The sequence below is a fragment of the Xyrauchen texanus genome, chromosome 37 (genome assembly GCF_025860055.1).
Source record: "Xyrauchen texanus isolate HMW12.3.18 chromosome 37, RBS_HiC_50CHRs, whole genome shotgun sequence".
Classification (NCBI taxonomy): domain Eukaryota; kingdom Metazoa; phylum Chordata; class Actinopteri; order Cypriniformes; family Catostomidae; genus Xyrauchen; species Xyrauchen texanus.
In genome coordinates this window covers 5,252,599-5,278,577 of record NC_068312.1, presented here as the reverse complement: position 1 = coordinate 5,278,577, position 25,979 = coordinate 5,252,599, and the positions used below count along the sequence as shown (strand labels likewise).

At 36.1% G+C, this 25,979-nt stretch overlaps 1 protein-coding gene across 1 annotated transcript in view; it reads right to left on the bottom strand.

The window, feature by feature from the left end:
- The window catches only part of mtor (mechanistic target of rapamycin kinase), a 270,641-nt gene that overhangs the window by 168,122 nt on the left and 76,540 nt on the right, over nt 1–25,979 (bottom strand). Inside the window, exons 22-27 of the mRNA XM_052108415.1 lie at nt 17,963–18,075; nt 15,417–15,579; nt 11,580–11,672; nt 8,398–8,544; nt 6,699–6,841; nt 5,773–5,935 (exon numbers count right to left, since the gene is read on the bottom strand). Of these exons, the coding sequence (XP_051964375.1) occupies nt 5,773–5,935; nt 6,699–6,841; nt 8,398–8,544; nt 11,580–11,672; nt 15,417–15,579; nt 17,963–18,075 (822 nt within the window). The remainder of the gene's footprint in view (nt 1–5,772; nt 5,936–6,698; nt 6,842–8,397; nt 8,545–11,579; nt 11,673–15,416; nt 15,580–17,962; nt 18,076–25,979) is intronic.

Below are 25,979 nucleotides of genomic sequence, written 5' to 3'. Positions count from 1 at the left end.
GCCTTGCTTGATGCTATACAGAAATGCAACTGGAAATGATTTAGGGCATTATATCTCTCTTGTAGTTTCAGATTTCAGTTTAGAGAAAGGACAAATCTACAGCCGTGGCCAAAAGTATTGGCAGTGACATAAATTTTGTGTTTTGCAAAGTTTGCTGCTTCAGTATTTGTAGATACTTTTTTCACATGTTTCTTTGGTATACTGGAAAACAATGATAAGCATTTCATGAGTTTTAAAGGATTTTATTGTCAAAAACATTTGATATATGCAAAGAGTCAATATTTACAGTGTTGACCCTTGTTCTTCATAACCTGCAATTTGCTCTGGCATGCTGGATATCAGCTTCTGGGCCAAATCCTGAATGATGACGATCCATTCTTGACTTATTAGTGCTCGGATTTGATCACAATTTGTGGGTTCTGCTCGTCCACTCGCCTTTTGAGGATTGACCACAGGTTCTCTATGGGAATAAGATCCGGGGAGTTGCCTGGCCACGGATCCAAAATTTAAATGTAATGATCGCCGAGCCACTTCATTATCACTCTTGCCTTAGTGCTCCATCATGCTGGAAAATGCACGGATCATCACCAAATTGTCCCTGGATCATTGGGAGAATTTGCTCTTGCAGGACGTTTTGATACCATCTTTATTAATGTCAGTGTTTTTGGGCAGAATTGTGAGAGAACCCACTCCCTTGGATGAAAAGCAACCCCATACATGGATGGTCTCAGGATGCTTTTCTGTTGGCACAACACAGGACTCATGGTAGAGTTCACCTTTTCTTCTCTGGACTATCGATGTTCCAGATGTCCCAAACAGTCGGAAGGGGGCTTCATCAGAGAAAATATCTTTGCACCATTCTTCTGCTGTCCAATCCTTGTACTTCCAGCAGAATTTTATTCTGTCCTTGATGTTTTTCTAGGAGAGAAGTGGCTTCTTTGCTGCCCTTTTTGACACCAGGTCATTGTCCAAAAGTCTTTGCCTCACTGTGCGTGCAGATGCACTCACACCAACCTGCTGCCAATATTGAGCAAGCTCTGCACTGCTGGTAACACGATTCCGTAGCTGACTCCTCAGAAGGAGATGGTCCTGGCGCTTACTGGATGTCCTGAAGCCTTCTTCACTGCAGTTGAACCTCTCTCCTTGAAGTTCTTGATGATCCGGTAAAGAGTTCTTTCAGGTGCAATATTCTTTGCAGACATTTCCTTGCATGTGAGGCCATTTTGATGCAAAGCAATGATGACTGCACATCTTTCTTTAGAGGTAACCATTGCTAACAAGAACACAATGAATGGAAGCACGTCTTCCCTCCTTTTATAGCAAACAGTCTGCTCTTATAATCCAATCAGAATGATAGAGTGATTGCACCTGACTATTACTCATTCACACTTTCCCAGGTGCTGCTGATATGATTAGTGAAATTATGTTGGCTGGTCAATTTGTGCCAGGGCCAAAAAAAAGTGAAATTTGGTTTTTTTTTTTTATAGTTTTTTTTTTTTTTTTAAATAAAATATCAATATCTTCTTTTTCCCAACAACCTAATATTGGGGAGAAATGCAGTTGACAGTGACAATGGCAGTTGTCAGCATACAATGAATAGTATAATAAATGTTTTTGTTTGATAGCACTTTTCATACAAAGCATAAAGCTTAACCTTATAAAGCCTAAAGTATGAAATAATAGTTGGAAAATTCAAGATTGTCTCAAAAAAGTTTTTTTTGAAACAGGAAGGCAAAAGGGTCCTATAATCGGGCTGGGGCCCTCTTAGTCACAGGGCCCTATTGGGGGAGCCTTGTATAAGCTGACAGCCATGGGGGGCCAAATATTCAAGCATATATAAACATTTGTTTTCAAAGTTGATGGGCTGCCAGAACTTGCAGCCCGGGGCCCCTGGTAGTCAAGGGTCCATTATACACCTATGCCACTAGGGTAAGATGGTGCCCCCCAGGGTGTTGGTGCTCTTCGCAGACTGCGTAATATGTGTATAGGGAGCGGCGGTACTGACGGCAAGACAGTGTTTTTTCCCCTTTTGCTCTGGTGTATATATTTAGTACAATAATTACACAAGTTCAATGTAATTTAATTTTAAACCATTTAAAAAAATCCAAGCACACCTGTAACTCCACACACATTAAAATACTTGCGTTCACTCCCTCATGGAAATGTGAAGCTGCCCATGCAGAGCACATATAATGGTGATACAGGTGATGTTTGATTATTTTAGTTTGACTTGAATGCGAGATTTCATCATTTGACAATGTGCGTATTGTGTTATTTAGCCTCACAGCTCATGGTGCACTTTATTTCCTGCCATTTAGAGTAGTGTTTAAGGAAAACCCATTACAATAAACATCCTTTATTCTCGCCATCCCATATGTGAATGACTTTCTCTCTTCTGCAAAACACAAACAAACATTTTTAGAAGAATATCTCAGCTCTGTAGGTTCATAAAATACAAATTAAAGATGACCAAAACTATGAAGCTCCAAAATCACATAATGGCAGTGTTATCCATAAGACTCTGGTGGTTTAATCAAAGTTTTCTGAAGCAATCCAATTTATTTTAATTGAGAACAGACCAAAATATAACTCCTTATTCACTATAAATCCTAACATCAGCAGTCTCCTTGGCATTCATGATTTTAAGATTGATTACACTTCCTAGCACCATCTAGCAATCTGTGCATGCATCAAGCACTAAGAAGTGTAGTAGAGCCTGAAATCATGATTCTGCTAAGATGTACGGTGAAAAAGAAGTTCCATTTTGATTCTGTTCTCACCCAAAACTGATTAGATTGCTTCCAAAAAAAATGCATCAAACCTCTGCAGTCTTATGGATTACATTATTGATACCTTGTGGAGTTTTAAAGTTTTAGTAACCATTCATTTGCATTGTATGGATCTACAGAGCAGAAATATTTTTCTTATAAAAAAAGTTTGTGTTCTGCAAAAGAAAGAAAGTCATACACATCTGAGATGGCATAAGAGTGAGAAAATGAACAAATTTACATTTTTGGTGAACTAGGCATACATCTAATTTATCCCTAAACTCATAGACATTCTGTATTAGTCAGGTCTGCTGGAACAAGAAACACTTCTCATTTTCTATACCTCTGCTTTAAACTGAATTCTGGCCTATTAATAGTTCCTAGAATATCAAAATCCACTAAAGGAGGAAGATCCTTTTCATATTTGGCTCCTAAACTATGGAATAGTCTCTCAAACACTGTTCGAGATGCAGACACACTCTCTCAGTTTAAGTCTAGACTAAAGACTCATCTATTTAGCCAGGCATACACCTAATTTATCCCACAATTAGGCTGCTTTAGTTGGGTCTGCGGAACCAGAAACCAGAAACATTGAGCATGATCTCTAACTCTGCAATAAATTCAATGGCATCTACGCTTACATCTTTTTATTTGTTTCCCTGTCTCAACCTCGGGACTCCTATCCTGAGGTCACCAGAACCGGCTGGATCCAGCACCATTCCTGCTTCATGTTGGACTCCACTGCTACATGTCGCAGAATGATGATGACTAAATGCAGCCGGTGCCAGCCAAACATCACTTCAATCTATTATGACGGACTTCAGAGGATGAAATTATGCCAACTCCAACCTGCATCACCTCGGTCTATTTATGGACTACGATCCTGAAATGAAATGCTTAGACTAACAATTGCCAACAAAAGCCTTCATCAGCCAATTAACAAGGACAATTGCATCTATGTGAACTTCTGCAATTAATCAAGATGGACTTCAAAGACTTTGGTCATTAATCTTACAGTTCAAACACAATCTATGTTTAATCAATGACCCTTATCACTTAGTTTAATAATTTTAAACCATGATTTTACCTATACATAATTAATATTTACATTACATTCATAATGTTAGCCAGAGGGAACTGGCCCCCACAGTGAGTCCGGTTTCTCCCAAGGTTATTTTTCTCCATTAATCTACATCTTATGGAGTTTTGTGTTCCTTGCCACAGTCGCCTACAGCTTGCTCACTGGGGTTATTAATACAATTATCATTTAATTATTTATAAACACTATTAAAATTCGTATTTTATCTAAATTACACAATGATGATTAATCGACTTTATAGACATTACAGTTCTTATCGTCTGTTAATGCTAATATTCTGTAAAGCTGCTTTGAAACGATGTGTGTTGTGAAAGGCGCTATACAAATAAAATTGACTTGACTTGACTTGAATGCCATCTATGCTTATATTATAATCTTTGTTTCCCTGTCTCATTCAGAGCCTGTCAGACCCAGCTCCCATGCATCACGTCTTCTTTTTCTGTTACAGCATAATTTTCTGTAAAGCTGCTTTGAAACAATGAGTGTTGTGAAAAGCACTATACAGTTAAAAATTACTGAATATGTGACCGATCACGGAAAGTAGGGACACAAGTCGGTTTTGGGGCATTTTGAGTTATTCACAGATTCTGAAAGTGTAGTCTCCAAGCTTTCCAACGATTTGTAACACATGGAAATCTGACAATATTTGGAGAAGTTGTGGCCATTTGAAGGTAGGCACTCAAAAAAGCTAAAAGGGGAGAAAACGGCCTCAAAAGATTGTGCAGTTCTCACCTCTCTCTGCTGCTGGGAGTGACAATAGGGCTCATTTACATCTCATTTAGATAAGCCATACCCCTGTAAAGCTCCCCCTGTAAACATGGACTAAACATGAGATAACGTGTAACGTGTTCTTAGAATGAACAAAAAGCGACAAACTTTGATGTTTATGGAAACTCACCCCATAAGAAACAGAAAAGTATTCTTGCAGATCTCGTTGCCTCCAATGAAATAAGTCGTTCGGGCACACTTTCTCTTTGTCGGGGTCTTCTTTGTGGATGTAACCATCTCCGAAGTTTGCACTGTGCGTCTGTTTGCCTCTAAATGTCCAATAATTCGCATGACGCCAGTCCGATACATTCTTCCTCGTCTTCATCTTCGCTCAGTTGTAGATTAGGGATATTATTCAGTCTTATCATGCCACTTTCATCGTCGCTCAGATCGTCTTCAGAATCAGTGAACGCTTGTTCATAAGCATCCGGCTTGTCGAAGAAGTACTTCAAAACATTTTCGTTGTAACGCCACGGTTCAGCTTCGTCTCGCGACATTCTTTGCGGCGTCCATCTTCATTGAATTTTGATATCAGATAGAGCCGGCTAGAGCGCTGCATAATAAGTAGCCACGCTGTTAGGAGGCGGGGGCAAAAGCGCCGGCTATTCAGTACGGAAATACACACAGACAATGACACGCCCCTACTGCATGCTAGAATCTCCGAAAAACAAGCCGATTTCAACCTCAAAATGTACGCTTTTAAATATACCAATACTGTTATCTCAAACATGGAGAGGCTTCTTCATGATCTCAACTAACAGATTCTGCAAAAAAGCGGAAATCACCAATTTTGGAAAAAAACACTTGTTTCTCATTTTGCTCACAAGTTGTGCTGCCGACTTGTGTCACTGGTTTCCGTGACGGGTCACATATTCTTTTAAGTATCACATAAATAAGAAATGTTTAAGCACACCTGTATATTCCACCATGTACTCAAAGAGTTATAAAAATATGTATTTTTTTTATGTCCCTACTCTTTAAAGTAATGTACAACAGCAAACTGCGTTTGGTCATTTCACATTTTGGTTAGACTGTATAAGTATGCTATTCTTGGCCAGAATAAGCTGCAATGTGGACCAGACTTCATGCTGATAATCAAAAGTCTTGCAACACGAGACTATAGAGTCCCTTACTGACCTTGTCACTATGCTCCATGAACTCTGCGAGGTTGAGCAGCGTCTGTGTGACCTCAGCAATGTCCTGTGATGTCAGAGCGAGCTCAATGCTGCGGATCAGCTCATCCTGCTGATCTTCACTTAGCTCTGACCAGCACGACAGGAAGGCTGCATTAAAAAGATCCCTACAGACAAGAGACAACAGAGAGGAATAAGTCGTTTAGTAGATAACAGATAGTGGAGAATGATTGTTTGAAGACATCTACACACTTAACAAATAAATAAATTATAGCATTTGAGATCCAGTTGAAATGTAGTTATCCCGAATACCCTAACAGAGCCTCCAAACTTGCAGTAGTCTCTGCCTTCTATGTTATGATGTGTAGAACTAGTGAAATAATCCAGTTCCAATCTCATTGGGTGGCCGCAACTCGCAACAGATCTTTCAGGAGTCAAGAAAGCATAGGGGTCAGTGATTAACACTCTAGGTGCCAATCGTTACATGTGCCATGTTGCCGAACATGATCTATGGCTTTTAAAATTTTGGCTTTCATCATGTGTTTATCTTTCTGATAGCCATGAAAGTTTCCGAAATAGTGTTGTTGTACATGGAATTATAAATAGGTGATTTGTACATCTGTGCTGTTATTTCCGTGACATAGTCTGTAATAAACACTTTTGGATGGAATTAGAGTCTGACCATAAAATCTACATACTATACATTTTAAAGGAATTAATTTTTGTGCTTCAAAGTCTGTAATGTTGTCATTTACCTCAAGACTGGTTTGATTGGTTTGTGGCTAACTTGCAATTGAAGAATTATTTGAAATGCCTAGGGAGAAAACTAATTGCAAGAGCTTCCAGAATCAAGGCTGCTGTGGTCGGTCAACTGAATTTCTGAAATACCTCTTAAACAGAGGCGACAAGATAGAGGGAAGGAAAGTTTACCTAGCGAGTGGTATATATGTTTGGGCCAGAGACCAGCAAGAGCGTAGGGCAGGTGAGGACGATTCCTTCAGCAAGACAACGCTGAGGCGTCTCAACCACTCCAGCCAATCATCTTTGGACACCTTCCTGGCTGCTCCCCATGCCTGCACAAACAAGAAATGGGCCAGTGTAATGAATAAGAGTTCTGTTAAGTTTATTCACCCTCATGTCTCAAATCTGCATGACCTCTTTTCTTCCATTAAAGACAAAAAGAGATGTTTAAAAGAACTTGTCCAAGCAATGCAATGAATGGGGCTGGATGCTGTCGAGCTCCAAAAAAGGAAGAAAAAAAAAACATAATGAAAGTACCATTTAAGTAATTCTTACTACTTGTGAGCTTCTGAAGCCATATGATAGCTCAGTCTGAGAAACAGACTGAAATTTAAGTCATTTTCTGAATATCTTGCACTCTACCAGTTCACATGTGGCACATAAAGATGCACAACACTAGGTTTGACATTAACAATAACACCAAACGCCATTGCTTATCACATTAATAACAACACCAAATGCCATTGGTTATCACACGTTTTATACACTACAAAAACAATCATGTTTTTACAGAGTATTGTTGTCTTATTTTCTTGTAAAAAAAAACATATTTAAACATCCTTCAAACAAGAATGAGATATTAACATGAGATAAATAACAGAAGATATTAAGTCTTTTCTACTCTTCTCTTGTTCTTAAGTTACCATTTTTGTGGGGTTTACTGTATGCTTAAAACAAGAAAACACTATTTGCCAATGGGGTAAGAAAAATAAATAGTATTTCCTTTGCATCAAGTTTTTTTTCCTCAGGTTTCAGAAGATATACAGATCAAACTCACATGCCATAGACTATAGTCTACATTTATATCCTTTTTGGAGCTCAAAATTGTCCATCCCCATTGATTTCTATTGTCTGGAATATAACTTTTTTTTGACTGCAGACACTCATGTTACATGAAGTATACTCAGATATGGATTGCATATTTCTGTTTAATTTATATAAATTAATTTGCAATTGAATTTCCTCACTAACTGTACAGTGATTCAGAAAATTGCCATTAGAACTCAGGAAAATTTACTTTTCACAACTCATACACATTTCAAATTAATATTTTCAGAGGCATTAGACATGTGATGAACTGCCAGAATTTTTCCTTCAACTAATGAAAACAGTTTCCCATTCATTTTTACGAATAATTTAATTTAAGAATGTTATTTGGTATCAATAGCACACCACCAATACAGTACTCTCATTATCTTGAAAATAATCTATAAAATTCATTTAAATGGAGCAAATTAACAAGAAAGGGACTGCAAAAGCACAATGCTATAAAACAAAACAAAAAAACATATCGTGGTAAGGTGTAAGGTGCTCAACATGCATGAAGGAAAGCTTGATTCAATTTCATAATTTCAAGATGTAACAAATGAGAGTTCATTCAACCTCACACAACACCACTTCAAAAAATGTTTTGGTTGAGGATATCATAAACTAGGATTTATATTCAGATTTCCAATGATTGAGCCAAAGCGGAGTTATTTTCATGTGGATGTCTGATATTAATAGAAAGTTTGGCATGATTAAATATTTGAGTGCAAATGTGAACCAGAAAAACAGAGACAAATGCTCCAATGTGTGAGGTTTGAAGGTGACACGTCAATATACAGACCTTCTGAAGTGCAGTTGTGCTGACATGCAATTTCTTCATCGGCCCCGATTCAACTGGGCCGCTAACCAAAGTGTCACTTTGATTACCACGTAATTGTCTGTGCTGAAATATTAGAGGGTCTTCCTCCTCCTCTGCTAGAGTATAACCCTGAGAAGACAGACAGACAGGAAGGTTAGAAACCCAAGCCAACAAATGCACCAACCTACATCTGTGCTCAGGGTTTCTGCAGACAAAATAATAACTGAATTTTTATACACATGATCCGGTTTAGAAGTTTACGTTCCCTTGGTTTCTAATATGGTGTGTTGGTGTCTCGATGATCAATGACTGTGTAATAATTGTTTGTCCTGAGCAGTGAAGATGTCCACTTTTCTTAAGAAAAAAACCCAACTACAGTAAAATTATTTGGTTTCTCAGCATCGTCTGAACATTTGAGTTCTTCCCAACCGTGGCTATATATGAGGTCCAGGTTTTGACAATTGAGGGACTAATACACAACTATTACAAAAGGTGCAAACAATTATTGATGCTCAAGAAGGCAACATAAGAACAACAAAGGGGTGCAAACTTTTGAACAGTATAATTTGTGTAAATAAGAGTAAATTATACATTTACATTTATGCATTTGGCTGATGCTTTTATCCAAAGCGACTTACAGTGCACTTATTACAGGGACAATCCCCCCAGAGCAACCTGGAGATAAGTGCCTTGCTCAAGGACACAATGGTGGTGGCTGTGGGGATTGAACCAGCGACCTTCTGATTAACAGTAATGTGCTTTAGCCCACTACGCCACCACCACTCTATTTTGTGTTAAAATTTGTGTAGGTTTTGAAGGGCAGTACTAAATAAAAAAATATAATCTCTTATAGGCCATTTGTATACATTCTGAAAGAAATACTTAACTGAATAGGCTATATAGTTTGTGAAAATTTATATTTATTTTAGATTTCGTTTTTTCACGATTTAACAACATTTTAGCTTTTTTTTTTTTTTTATGTACAAATTCCACGTAGCCCATCCTATCCATATGATGTCATATTGTATGTGTAATAATGAAATTACTTCACAAAAATTCACAACATTGTAATCAAACAATTTAAATACAACCCCCACATCTGAACATATAAGTGCTTGTACTACGTAAAAACTGCAGTGTAGCTGTCTAAATGTGGCATTGTCTGATTTACCTCCGTGCTCATTACAGAACATTACAGAAAAATGTACATTGGCATACATTTCAGCAGATTTGCAGAAAGACTAGAATGAAAGTATCGTCAAATAAACGATGCTACAAAATTGCTTCTCTTTCCTGCAAACGATACCTAAAACAATAGCGAGAAGGAAAATTAGTACATTAAATGTAAGTAGAAAAAATCCAGTGAGCCTACCAGCTGAAACCAGAACATAATTACAATATTTAGAGAATTGTCGAGACACACCTCTTCAAAATGGGACTTCTATTCACCCTACTTAAACGCAAAAAGAAAACAATCCCACACACAACATTTAATGCCATGACCTTATGAATTAAAGACTTGTTACTCCGATTTAAGACCTTTTTAAAGCCTTAATTTGCGGAAGGGCGAATTAAGACTTTAAGACCTGCGGAAACCCTTAAAACCTGTGTGCGCATTAATACAGCAATAAAACGGCTACCAAAACATGCAGAAACTTTCAACAACTGCCATTTTTCAGACATAAGGGTAAAAAATAAGGCTCTTTTTAAACAAAGGGTCAGTGAAAGGAGGTGCTTAACAATCAGAAAATATTTTTTGTCCATATTTTTCATGCATTTATTTAATGAGGTCTGCAATTATCACAATGCCGTTAACAAATTTTTAGACATGTCTGGATACAGTTTAAAACCCTGATGTGTAATAAACATTAAATAAATGTCAAAACAAAATACAATTGATAAAAAAATATATAGAATAATATATAGAATGGGTAACAGGTTGCAAGTAACTGGGTTGCTGATTTAGCCTAAATTAAGCTCTCACTAAATAAGACTAAATCATTTGAGACCAAATGTTGGTTTTTAGTTATTGCTGAACTAATTTTTGTCATAAAATAAAATAAAATCTATTTATAATAAAAAATCTTACAATAACTTTGGTAACAGGGTTGAATTGCAGTAAAAATTTGAATATGAAATCAGATAATTATTTTATTATATTACATTATGCAATGTTACTTTTTAAAAAGGCAAACCATAATGAAACAACAAAATGCTAAATGTGAGCTAAATGTTAGGTATTTTTATATGTGTTACTTATCAAAACAGATTTCATACCTTGGACTAAATATCAATTAAATTATTATTATAAATTTATTTTAATTCTTACTCTACTGCAGAATTTAAAACAGTTAAACAGAGCTTTATTGCTACCTAATAAGACATTTTTACTTTGTGGAAGGTGCCATCTATCTACAAAACAATTCCATTGGTTCAATAGTCCCAATGATTGGGAAAATACACTATTATGGGCAACACAGCAAAATGTAGGACACAACTAAATATTATATTATCATTAAAAATCAATGAAATAAATTTTTTTAATAAAGTTAAATTCAATTCTAAAATGTAGCAGAATGACACTATCATACGATTTTAAATAGCGGAAACAGTCAAGATCAATCACCATTTTAAGGGGGATGTGGGTATTATTTAATACTATTAAAAAAAAAAGTATTCTAACAAACACATTAACCTTTATATCATTAAAAAAAAAAAAAATGTTATGACACCAATTTGTTTTCTATTCATGGAAAGAGCCAAATATTTTCATTGGCAAAAAATGACATTAATAAAATTTAGCTTTTGTTCCTAAAAGAGCTAAAAAAACTGTACAGCCAGCATCATGTGTTGGCGAATCTATGTCGGTAGGAAATATCATGCACGGCAACGAGACAGGCAAATTGTTTTTGGATGGCAAGGGGCCACACGTTAAAACAGGAAGTCTGGGTTCACTAGCAAAGAATGAGTGGTGGATCACACAGGGGGCCAACTCCAGGAAATGGAGGCAGGCTTCTCCACCAGAAGACAAGAGCAGGTCTGTTTCAGACGAGACCCTGTGGCGGGACTGAAAAGTCATCAGAAACCTACTTTGTGGGGAAAATATTTTTTTTTTTTACAAAAGAACATTCTGTGCACAGGCCTGGAGAGGGTGGGACACTGACCTTCACGATTCGACAAATGAGCACATCGTAGCGCTGGTGGTTGATGCGGTGCTTCAACATCACTTTATTCACCATGGGGATGAAGATCTGGTACTGTGGGAGAGCAAGATACAGAGAGCACTAATTCTCACCAGCTATTTCCATACCACAGCAAAAACCAATATGCAATTCATTACTGAAGCAATTAAATATAAACATTACCATATTTATTAAAAAAATTGCATGTAGTCTTCAACTTTTTCACAATTAAGAATTTTAACCACTAATAGTTCTAAACATAAATAACAAATATTGGTATTATATTCTTTTCTGTTATATCATAATTTCATGAGCAGCTGCTTTGAAACAATGCCTGCTGTGAAAAGTGTTATACAAATAGACAATTTTGATTTTGTCTTCCTCCCCAATATGAGGCTATGGCAACCTATGTACATAGGAAAATTAGGAATTTGGCACACTGACATCTGGCATGAATAGCCCCAAGAATAAATTTGGGGTTCTAGGACAAACACTTCAAATATATATATATATATATATATATATATATATATATATATATATATATATATATATATATATATATATATATATATTTGAAGTGTTCTTATAGTTTAATCGTTTGGTCAATAAAATCCATCCATCCATCCATCGTCAACCGCTTATCCTGTGTACAGGGTCGCGGGGGGCTGGAGCCTATCCCAGCTAACATTGGGCGAAAGGCGGGGGACACCCTGGACAGGTCGCCAGTGGTCAATAAAATATTTTTTTTTATTATTATATATCGGATTACCTTCCTCCTGATGAATGAAATGGACCCATTTAATTAAAACTCATTTCATGCCCATTACAGTGGCCGCCATCTTAGATTATGACATGTATAGTTTTTTGCACTGCTGCACCTAGAAACTTTCTAAAACATTTTGAATTTAAATTTTTGGGAAAAGTTACACAAACACAAAGTTAACAAGGTCAACGTTAAACAGGAAGAAAGGCTTGGCAACACTGTCCGATCGGAACGAAACTTTGTATGCGTCACCAACACCAAGTTCTGAGGGTGCATGCAAACATGACAGCGCCACCCATGGGTCAAGAAATTAGAAAATGACAATTTTTTCCACATAACTTTTGAACCGTATGTCCTAAAATCATTCCCATATTGTCCATACCGCCTCACCGCCATACATATTTTATTGAAAACAAATTTTTTTTGAATGCATTGTCAAATTTTAATGAAAATTGGTGTGTATCATTGACATTATGTCCTGAGGATATAATACAATTGGCACACGTGGCAAGAAATGTGCACCTTATTCTATTCACGTTACATTCTGTTGGAGAAATGGAGGAGGAAGGCGGAGCGACTTCACGTCTTAGTATAGAGTCTATTGGATGCATTAGCAGGAGCATGCAAGTGCGAGCAAGTCCAGCAGGCTTCTTGTTTATGCTCCAGAGACAGGAGAGCGCAGAGCAGGATCACTTGTGCTTCTGTATCCAGTTTCTCTCAATATCGGGGCACAAACTAATATTTATTTATTTTGTTTTACCTTTTAAGCGCTATGGAGGAAGTAAAACATCTAAAACGGCTCGAGAGCCTGACATTCTAACCACCACTGAAGAGGAAAACAGCTAAAAATTATGTTAGAATGATGTTAGATATTAGGAAATAAACAAGTCATGTTTACCTTCAGATATTCAAATATTCTCAATAGAGATTACTTAAATCATTAAGAGCCTAATAAAGTGTTGCTGTTTGATATTAATTTACTTGCGTATTATTTCCTTTGTTGCATTGCATCTAGTTTCTGGAAGAAAGTGTCAATGTCAAATTTAGCATTAAAACCAAATTGAGTTTTTTTTATTTATTATTTTTGTATTGCTCTTTAGTACTACCAGTACTGTAGAAAGACTGATATTGTAAAAAATAATAATATTTTTTATATATACGTTATATATATCTATATAAAAAAATAATAATAATCTCAGTACTCGTTATTACAGATACTGAAAAAAAAACTGATATTGCTAGATTTTTATATACGTATTGGTCTTTGGTATTACCAATACTGTAAAAAAACAGATATAATTAAATATTTTTATTATACATGTATATCGGTATGCTGATATACTGCTGATACTGTAGAATCTAATATTGTTAAAAAAAAATATATATATATATATATATATATATATATTAGTTGTATCGATCTCTGTAATACTGATACTGTAGAAAGACTGATCCGAATTATTTTTTCAATACTAGAATACTATCGATTTTATATTAATATCTGTCTTTGGTGCCATGTTTAAACATTAAAGGAGCAATATGTAACATTGACATCAAGCGTTTAAAATGGGTACTGCAGTCCAAATGCAAAATATTGGAGAGAGTTGTCTCCCCCGTCCCCTCCTTCCCATACTCGAAGCTCACGCGGGTTGCCAGGTTGAGGACATGTGACAGGAATGAGCAAACTGACAATGGCAAGCAACGAGCCTTACACTAAGTTGATCAGCTAATGTATACGTTTGCATTGTTTTTTTGTTCGCAAATTCTAAACCAGCTCATGTGGATTATTTATAACTCTGTCAATGTAAGCCAATGTTAGCTATTGCTGGCTTCCAAGGCGGCAGCATGCCGTGTTTGCTTACTAACTTGTTTCAAATCTGGTAACCCGGTGTGTCTAACTGCTATTGGGAAATAGGCAGTGGGTGGGATCACAGGCCAAAACACAAACAGAAATTCCAGCCCAGAGCGGACATTTCAAAGTAGATTGTAGCATTGTATTCAGAGATCCAGTATTTCAACTTGGCATGTTTCCTAAATCTCTGATAACATATTATAATAATTTTATGCTTTAGTACAGTAAATATATTACATATTGCAACTTTGACCAAGATTAACAAATGCTGTATAAGTGCTGTTCATTGTTAGTTCATATTAACTAATGTAGTTAACTTATGTTGGCAAATGGAAACTTATTGTAAAGTGTTTCCCATTTTTATTTTATTATCGGTACTCTGTAAAACCGATACTGTAGAAAAGTTTTTATTGTTTGTTTTTTATATGTGCATCAGTACTACAAAAACTGTGGAATTTTTTACATCATTAATATATATATATATATATATATATATATATATATATATATATATATATATATATATATATATATATATATATATATATATATAAGTATCATTACTACTGATGCTGCAGAAAGGTAGTGTTATTTTATTTTTTTATTTCAACTTGGTTACAGAGTACCAGTAGATTTAACATTATGCATACTGGAGTGATCAATTTGATATTTTTTACAGTTTAAAATAATGCTTTTGAGCATTGTAACTGAATGCATGTGCACACACACACAGATGTGTCCTAGAGGTCCATGTGACTAAAGCCTCTCTAACTGCCAGTACACAAATAACGTGTTGCTCTTCAAACAGAGGAAACTGTGGCTTGTGGGCGGCAGTGATCAAAAGCAGCAGAACTTGAAGGCCACATGTTGCCTGGTAATTTTAGGAAGGTTTCAGGGGGAACCGTTGAAGCAATGACCTCAGCCCTCTCTCTGATTGAAAGCCTCTTTGTGCACTTAGCGAGACACAGGGAAATCATTAAATGGCTGCTTCAGAACATAAAGTTATTTTCATGACATGAAATTATGGGGAATCATGCAAGAAATAGTTTTTTCCCCACAAGATGACGACACTGTGACAGCATAACAGACCAATGCTCTCAAATGCTCTGAAAGTGAACACAAGGGCACGTGTAAAATTTGTACTAGAACATCTCCATTCTCAGACAGTATTACAAGCATTGAATTGGGTTTTTGAAAATACCTTTTTGCCAAGCTGAAACACCAGTGAGGACAGCGTGTCCATAGAGGTGTTGCGCAACTCTGGGGTGACATCGAGTGTGCGTACGATGGGGTGAATAATTCTGGAGGCATAATCCGTGAAATCTAAAGACTCTGTCAAGCGATCTAAAGTCTCTAAGGCAACCCTGAGGGTCAGAAAGAGAAAAAAATGTTTGTCAAATTATATAAAATACATCAACTGACCAAGAAACATCAGGCAACACCGTTTTGTGCATTATTCTGCAATTATTATTTGTTATGCATTCAAATAATAGTTTTTACCTGGCCCAAGCACAACTTGCCAATTTATAGTTATGTGGAGCTGGATTTTAGACCAATGAGATTTTATGGTGTGCGGTGCTAACCATAGTGACATTGCAAAAATAGAAAACAAATTATCAACAAAATGTCCTGTTGCCCAACGCTTGCCACACTTAGGGTTAGGATGAAAACTTTTTATTTATATAAAAGAGGGTTAGGACATAGTGTCATGGGTTTGTTTAAATCAATATGCTTAATATGAGCAACAGCTGCAGTGATGCTTGCCTTAGTAAGCACCACTAATTACACTGTGTGACGAGGAGGATGGCATGGTCGGGCCGTGATGGATCACGGCCGGTGCTGAATCAGCTGATCAGTGGCAGTGCAAGATAAAGGGCAGTCAGAGACGCATGTTCGGGATAGAGAGAGAGACGCATGTGGCCAAGTTGCATGTGTGTATGTGTACTTTATGTGCTTTGTTGTTTTAAGTTCATTTATATCATTAAAGTTTATGTTTACTGTTCAGCTGGTTCCCGCCTCCTTGCCTATCCTTATACAGTTGTGCCAAAACCTGGGAAGGAGAAGGGATGTGCTGTCATGGAGTCCTTGCAGCTGCCATCTGCCAAGAAGGGGATGAGCAGTTCCGTCTGCCAGGGGCCGGAGGACACGCTGCCGTCTGCCGGGGGAGGAGCGAGCTGGCGTCCGCCAGAGGGTGGAGGAGCAGTTGAGGACCAAGTGACAGCACGTCCGTGAGCCGGCGAGCAAGTTCTCTCTCTCTCTCTCTCTCTCTCTCTGTGCATCTCCGCTCGCACTTTCCCTCTCCCCAATCCTCCCCTCATCTCTCCCCCAGGTTCACTGGAGGCGGGGTGGACCACCGGCTGACAGAACGTCTGGGAGGGCAGCGTATCTCCCCCCTGGATCGGGCGGGGGAGGAGTGTGACGAGGAGGAGTGCGTGGCCGGGCCATGATGGAGCACAGCCAGTGCTGAATCAACTGACCAGCAAGAGAGCGAGATAAGGGGCAGCCGAAGATGCACGCGGCCGCGTTACATGCATGTCTGTTTCCTTATGTTTTATTCATTTATTTAATTAATGTTGGTTTACTGTTCAGCTGGTTCCAGCCGCCTCCTTGCCCGTCCTTGAACTGTTACACAGAGTATATGTTTAATATAATGATGCTGTTATTAATTAGGTAAATTGATGAGGAAATATAATTTCTTTCTAGTTTATAAACAAAATTTGCATCAGCTAAGAAACTTTCAAATCCTTTATAATATTCTGAAATTGGGGTCTAGAAGTTCTGCAAAGAAATCAAGATACAGAACTCTTCTGAAACACATGTGCACAACGATTACGGCCAACATAATTAAGCTATTTAATATAATAAAATCAGTGTCTACCTTTTCTTAAAAAAAAATTAATTGTCTACTGTTTTACTAAGAGAGTGGTGAGCAGAGATCAAACACAGATTCAATTCTGTAAAAATGGTTTCTATAAGAATAAATATGGAGTACCAGTTGGCCAAACCCACTGTTGTTAATGTGATTACCTGATTCATGTCTGTCCTCACCACCACTGCAAAAATACTTGTACTACCTACAGCAACATGTGATTGTCTTTAAGTCAACATACAATCAAAATTTACCATTTGCTTTCTAATACATAAAACTGGTCTTATTGTGCATGATTTATGAGCGAATGTAATTCAAAATGTTTCAAAATTTTCCTCATAATCTCTTATCAAAATGTAATTACTTGCTCCACCATGACTTTCCTTTTCACTGACATCACTTAATCTACAAATGGTATCGGATTATATTAACCAATAACAAAACAATCCAAACCATTTCCAAATAACAAAATCAAAGCCTGGCCTATATTTTTCCTAAATTAATATATTATTTCACTCACAATACAGAAGTAAAATGTGTTGTAAATGCTGTTTTTGTGTTGACTTTTTTATTGCAGATGTAAAGCTCTTTTAAAGAGTGGTATCCAGTATAGAATGTATACAAACTCTTTAGATAATATCATACTATACATTCATTCTTCAAATAGTAATATACTATATACTGTAGAAACCTCTTTTTGAAGAGTAGTATATAATTATCCACATATCAGAGAGAGTTTTACAGCTTGCATGTGTACATCACCATGATACAGTGAGGAATTCTTTATAGAAAAAGAAAAAAATATTTTATAGGAATAATTTATAGAAACTTTATTTCTAATAGAGTTTTATCAGAGCAGATCATTTCTTTATACTGACTTGCGTGCCTGCAATGGGACATCAGGTGCGTCGAACAGTTTAACTATGGGCGGGAGCAGCAGATGCAGGTAATCGTCCAGGTTTGCTCCAAACAGCTGTATGGCCATGAGCAGCTACAAAACACAAAAGAGAAGGATGTGTGAAGAACTGTAATGCAGTGGCTTTCAAGAAAACAGCACATATCTGCTCAAAATTGTTAAATCCCGGCACAGCAGTTTGTAAAACATTGAGCCGTGGCGCTCTTATGGCCATTGCAAGTTCGAGGCAACTTAAGTCATTTCCTTTATGAGTTTCACCTCTTCTACCTGTGGTTTCTTGTCTCCTCTGTACTACAACTATAGCTATGGGGTTGGTGATGCAAACAAAATAATCAGTATTCTCAATTTTGCTTTATTTTTATTTTATTTTTTTATTCAAATGTAATTCAAATTAATTATTCTAATATTTATTATAATTGAAATGGATTATGTATTGAGAAATACAATTTTCCTTGATATTTTGACAGAGGTTTTTACTTTAAAACATACTGCAAGTACTCAACTTTCTCTCCAGTCCATAACGAGCATTTATAGTTTAAACTAGGGATGTGCTGAACGACTAATTTCACTGATGTTTAAACTGAAATTTCGAAGTCGACCAGTCGACTAGTCTAAAATGAAACCAACCTTCATAAACAGTCAAAAAATGTGTTTATGCGACCCATTTAAAATACTATATTCCAAATCCAAAGTTAATTCAACGGAAAAGGGGCATTTATCTGCAACGTACTTCATTGCATTATGATCATTGTACATTTAATACACAACATGACACGCATTCACTAAATCAATATTAGCGAATATTTAACAGACCTATTTATTGAAAACAATTGATTGAATAGTGAAGGAACAATGGAGCAACCCAGCCGGTTCTAAACGGAATTCACCATGTACAAGTTACTAACATATTCAAGGACATTGTTGAAAATAATTAACAGGTAGGCTAAGCCAAATCTACAAGAGAAAAAAAAATGGATGAAAAGTTGGGCGTATTTCACGACCTGCAGTAGTGCATTAGCCACTGATCTAATATGACAACTGTTCGGTAAAGGTTAACCAACAACAGTTACTATGTAAAAAAGAAAAAGTAGCGATTGAATAGAAAATATAGGCCTGTTATGTAGACTACAATACACCTAGTGTATTCTAAACATCATGTGCACACATAATAAAATAAAAGTTTAACCTCGTCGAAAATGCACTTTCTAGGCTACTTACTCACAAGCATACATTTTTTGAAGAGCAAAATTAACACGTCGACATGGTCCGTTGAAAGACGAGACTTAACTCACCTGAGGCTGCAATCTTGCGCTTGAAAAAGCTTGCACAGTGGGAAAATGACGTACAAGCATGCACAGATGTACAGAAGATTCAAATGTGAAAATATCAATAGGGACTTTCAAATGTTTGGAAATCTGATTCCACCACTAATGTGATTTCATAACTACTTTGCGGAGTTTGTTTGTCTAGCGAGAGGACATTTTCTGCACGAGCAGTGAGTGAGAGAGGGAAGAAGCGTGCAAGTCAGCTTGAGGTGAATTTAAACTTTTTATCTGCTCCAGATATTCTCTTTATATTTAAAATTTTATATATATATATTTTAAATATAATTAATAATACAAATTATATATGTAATTAATATGACAGTAATTTAAGTGCAGCCTCTGTTTTAAAAAAAAATAAGAGGAAAAAAATCGTAAACGTGTAAAAATGATGATCAGTTAAATGGGGGGGAAATATTAACCGGCTAGTAATTCCAGTGTCGACTAGCAGTATCAGAACCGTTAGTCGACTAGTCTCGCACATCCCTAGTTTCCATTCAGCAAAAATCACTCATTCTGAAATATAAGCATGCAGTGTTTATTTGAATAGCCAAGCCTAGAGAACATATGTAATCGTCGTGGTGAATGACAACGACTGAGGTACTTCTACACTGAATGTGGTACTATTGTTTCTGTAGTTTGCTTTTGAACAACGAGCAGACTAAGATGTTGATCAAGGTCCCATATGTTGTGGTGTTACATGTTACGGAAAAGCTGCATCTCTGCATACTCTTCCGAAGGAACACAATGTTAGGAATGAATGGCCATTTCAAACTTGTTCAAAAATACTGCACATAAGTACTGTATAACCTTTTTTTATCTGCTTGACTTTATTAATTCAAACTCAATTTAGTTAGCAAGCTCATCTTCTTTTTCTATTTGCAGTAAATGTTTGTGACAAACAAGTGATTGAAACACTTGTGTTTATGTTTAGTACAACAAAGACAAAACTTAAAAAAAAAAAAAATAATAATAATATATACACTAAAATTGATATACAAGATCAAAACCTTAGAGCAGCTGGCATTAATGACTGAGCTTTTGTTTTCTCTCCCACAACAACTGGCAGGTTTAAGAGCTGCTTCAGGGTGACCTTGCTGTTCCCAGCTATGCACAAGCTGGATATGGCCTCTCCAGACGTGCAGTAAGAGAGGGCTTGTGTGGATGTGGGGCTGAATATCTGGAGTGGACTCTGTGGCTTTGGCCCAGAGCGTCTTGGCATATGTCTTTACAGGGGGATGAGGAATGATATATATCATAACAGCTGAAAGACACAGACTGATTAATTACACAATGGGTGCTGTTTAAAATGGCAGAGGACATTGCACATTTTCTATAGTGATAGACTCTTGCGCACCGGCTACCGCAAAATAGGGAGAAATACCCCCGCTTGGATGCAATTTTTCCACTGAGAAAGCTAATCTTCAGAAAGACAGCATCTCTGCTTGGCAACAGGTGATTGCACATGCTCTCACACTCCCACACACATCCATCCTTGTTTATCCAATAACTTGTTCAAAACAGCAACAAGCCATGATACTATTTCTGAGGTGACATTTTTTAATTACTAACGGAGGCTTGGACGCATCATTTGTTTTGAACCAACAATGGCAGATTGTGATCCGTCGTGAAAGAAAGTAGTTCCATGCACAAATGCGTTTATGACCGTACTCAGTTTTTCCTAATTTTTTTTTTATTTAATTGTTCATTGAACTGTTGTATATAAGCAATATCACACTTGCAATCATGCTATATGGCCCTATATCAGCACTGCTGTGATTACCTACGGCACTCAGCAGTGCTGATGTAGGGCCATATGTGCGATATTGCTTTACACACACACACACAGACACACACACCACACTATGTGAAATGATTTATTACAGTTGACAATTATGTGAGCAAACAAGGTTTGAACATCAACCGTAACAAGATCAAACTGAAATTCACAGATTTTTAAGAATTCTGTGTACAATTTTGAAGGCTGCTTATTGGATTAATACAGGTAAACGTCATATTATGCAACTACGCATTACTCTAGCTTGCCACATATTAGTGAAGTCTTGCATTAAATTTTTTTTATGTTTACTGGACTTTGTATGACGTTATTTGATAAATGAAAACTACTTATCGCATAATTTAAGACATCCCCACTGTGCAACATTTTTCACAAAACATTTGCACAGTACCGTATAAGATTAAACAACATGAGAAAACAGTCTTAAAATAAATCCATAGAATGAATATACTTCAATATTAGCTACTTTTTACAAGTTACTCTGTCATGAATTCCTCATGTTTAGACATTTTAGGATATTGCGTTACATGTAGCACGTTTTAAAGGAAAATGGTGTATTTACAATGCAAGTCACACATTCTGACTAGCACGTAACTCAAATCTTTTGGGATTTCTTTTTTTAACTAAAACATTTTGTTAATGTATTGTAATATGTTAATATCTTGGAGTCATTTTTTTCTCATCATGTTTTCGTCAACTGTATGTTTTAATTAAAACTGTCTGATTATTGTCATGATGCATCTTTTTATTTGTTGTCTTCATTATCAATATAGACTGTACATCATACAAATGATCAAACCAAGTGGCGTAAACATATATAAAAGGAAAATACCGCAAGCACACTTTTCAAGCAAGCCACCTCACAAAAAGATGTTTGTTAGGTTTCAAATTATAAACAATAGTTGGATTTTTCACAAGTTTTTACTTGTATTGAACTGACAACATTTATTTTGTGCAGGGAATTATTGGCTGCCAAGAGCAATGAACATCTGAAACTCAAGAGACATTTAGGATCACAAACTGTCAATTTTGCCATTCAAACTATGTCATATTAATAGTTTGCATGTTGCTGGGGCTTTTCAGTTCATGGCCATTTTAATACTAAAGGAGGACATTTTTATTCACTTTTATATAATAATGTCGGTACTGTGCTGGGTCGCCACTTAATTTCCAATGTACAACCTGAGTCCTGAAGCCAGTGGAGAAACATCCAAACGATTATAAAAATCTAGGTTATCGGATGATCTAAATCTGTAAAAAGGGAGCAGGAAGGCTTCAGGGAGGGCTTGGTGGACGTTAGAGGGGCGCATGAGAGGGTTTATAAGTGATGAGATCACCTGACGCCTGAAGGTAAACTCAACACATATTTACATAATTTAAAACCGGGGCTGTAGACATGAACTTGAGCTCCCAGGTACCCTAAAGAGACTAATGTTTGGTGTTTGATTACAGTGAAACAGAGCCACTTTTTGTGTTTGTAGTTTTAGTTTTAAATCACGGATAAGAAAGTACTCACTAAACTGGAAAATATGAATCTAGTAATGAAGGACACTAGAATTCATTTTGCTGCCAAACTGAACTCACCATGAGTATGATTTATGGTTCGGTGACAGTTTAAATGCTTCTTTATTTAGTTTTGTATTTCATAATGAAATTTAATCATTTAATTTGATCACTTTTACTGTCGCCAACGATTTCTAATGTGATTAACAGATGACCACAGACCTGGGCAGTTGAATGACAAAAGAACCTGTAAATCATTTGGTTAAGAAGTTTGCTGGAAACCAACCAAGGCCAGTTAAAGGTAGAGATAGGTCTCATAGCACTTAAAAATTCTATTCAATTATTGGAGTCATGGTCATATTTCAAAATGACAGTCAATGATATCAACATTTTTCAGCAGCTGCCCAATTCTATGGAGAGTTGAATTGCGCAGTTCGTGTTCAATAGAAGCTCAATCAACAGCATTTGTGGCATAATGTTGATTACCAAAATGTTTGTTGCCATGACATAACGGTGTAAAACCTAAACCTTAAAATGTCCATAAAAACGATGATTTAAGCAATTTTACAGCTCAAAAATACATATGTTTTAACTGAAAAATGAAAGCGTATGAATGAAGCTTTTATAAACTTTTAAGCTTCACATTTCTGCCTTTAAACCCTCCACTTCCGTTGCAAGTGCATCGCTGTAACCTCGATTTTTGCTTTTGTTAAAGAAAAGGGGCGAGTCAAAATGTTTTGCTTTTAATAATTAACAGTCACAAAAGCTGTCAAGTGAGCTTAACTTGTATTGAACCCGAAATATTCCTCTCTGCTACCTCCAAATTCTGTGTAAACATTCTGCATAAAAATCTTAAATATTGCAGTCAGCTAACTTAGCACATGTTAACTTGTGTGCTAACTACACTCACGTCACAGAGCGAGTCATAATAAGGCGGAAAATTACATCCAGAGATTTAAAACATACGGCATGAATTATCCTTCCCAAAACCGTAATTTGCATGATCTCTGTAACTAGATTGGTCAAGAACAGGTCTTTAAAAGGAGAACACCAAATGTTAAGAATTAAAACAAAAAAAAGAAAGAAAGAGGAATTAACTACCGTTATTTTTGTTATTTTTTTGACCCCACATTTAAAATATCTTGGGCATTTTGGTCATTTTCGGTGGCATTTTTGACCCTGCGACTGGCCCATAGGTAAATTTTCTTTCTTGAAATGTTCTTATTGCCATAGAAATTCAAGCTTGAAGGGCAAAGTAGATGCAAAGTATTTTTTTGCAAGCCGCTTGCCAGCCCATCTCAGCTGCTACTACATGCAATGTGCCTTGCCAAACCACACTTACCAAGAGCAGACAGCCTGAACAGGACGTGTTCTTACAATGTTCAAATACAATGAAATGCAGCAAACAATGGAACAAAACTACAAGGGTCTCAAGGGTCACATTTTGCAAAAACTCTGTGCTGTTAAAATATGAAATTATCTGATAATTTATTAAAAGGCTGCATTCAATTAAAAAAAAACAATACACTTCTAAATCCACTTTTTGAAATGCAGATTAATACAACACTTTTCTGCAAAAAAACTATATATTTTTGAATTTATCGCATCTTTTCTAAGTAAATATATATATGTGTGTGTGTGTGTGTGTGTGTGTGTGTGTGTGTGTGTGTGTGTGTGTGTGTGATTTTATATAATTTAATGAATTTGACAAAATGTTTAGTAGACTGACATTCATTAATATTTATTACTAAAAAAAGAATGCAAAATTCTGATTGTTTTTTTTTTTTTGTGGAATGATCCAGAATATCATCATCTGACATACATTCCCTTAAATCTTAATCTAACAGATTTGTATTTGCATTTAGTACACACGCGCACACACGCATGCACACACACACACCCATTCAAAAGTTTAGGGTCACTTCATTATTTATTTTTTGTACATTTTAGAATAATAGTAGAATGGAAATATGGGAATTATGCTGTGACTAAAAAAAATCCAAAATGAATCAAAACCACGTTATATTTTAGCATCTTCAAAGTGCCACACTTTGAGAAAATGTCAAAGTACATTTCTACAACATCTAGGCAATCAACTTCTTGAGGTATCACCCTGGGATACTTTTTAAACAGTATTGAATGAGTTCCCATCTATATGCTGGGTACTTCGTGGCTACTTTTCTTAATTATTCGGTCCAAGTCATCAATTTAAAAAACTTTTTTTTTTTATTTATATATAATATTTTTTGTTTTGAAATTAAATAAATTAATATGTTGGCACAATTAAATTTTTGTCTACAAAACTAATTTCAATCATTTATGCGTACACCTTCAGATCAAAAGCTTTTTAAGATCATGATAAACATTTCAGGCAAAAGACCCCAAACCTTTGAACGGTAGTGTGTGTATGTATATATATATATATATATATATATACACACACACACATATATACATATGCATACACACACGCATATATACATATTACTCTTATTGTATATTTCTATATACACTTATATTTTCTATTCACTTTTAATTTGGATTAAAAAAATATATATTATTATCTCTGTCTTGTTGCTGTATTATTTGTGCACTGGAAGCTTCTGTCACCAAGACAAATTCATTGTATGAGTAAGCATAATTGGCAATAAATCTCATTCTGTTTCTGATTATTTTAACCCTCTGGGGTCTGAGGGTGTTTTGTGCCCTGGAGAAGTTTTGACATGCCTTGTCATTTGTGCTTTTTTCAGTTGCTTAAAAACACATTAATTGCTAAAGTCTGATAACACTGTATTCAGCACAAACTGGGGTACAATAATATGTGAGCAACATGTGTGTACATGTTTGTATTTTTGAGAAAATAATGTTTATGCATAGTTTTTTAAAAAAACAAACATTTTAATTCATTGAAATAAGGCCATAACACATATTCAACATTTGTCCACAAGCCTTTTGAGAACTTTAACTTGCAGCCTAGAGTTTTTGATACAAAATTATGTGGAAAACCATCCTGATCACTCATTCATACAAAACACTATAGTAATTTAACTTTTGTAAGACACTTTTAGTGTTAGAAAGTTCATGTGCGAGGAAGCGTGAACTATCATGAATATTGATTGTACTTCACACATGAGGAGACAAAGACCCCTCCTCTGGGCCTATCAATGAGGAATGTGACAGAAAGAGAATGAATGTGAGGAGACTTGAAGATCAAAATCAAGTTTAAAGTTAAAAGAAGAAATCTGACTATACATTTTCTTTACATAAAGATTTTACTTAATATTAGACCTACACTACCATTTAAAAGAAGTCTCTTCTGCTCACCAAGACTGCATTTATTTGATCCAAAATACAGT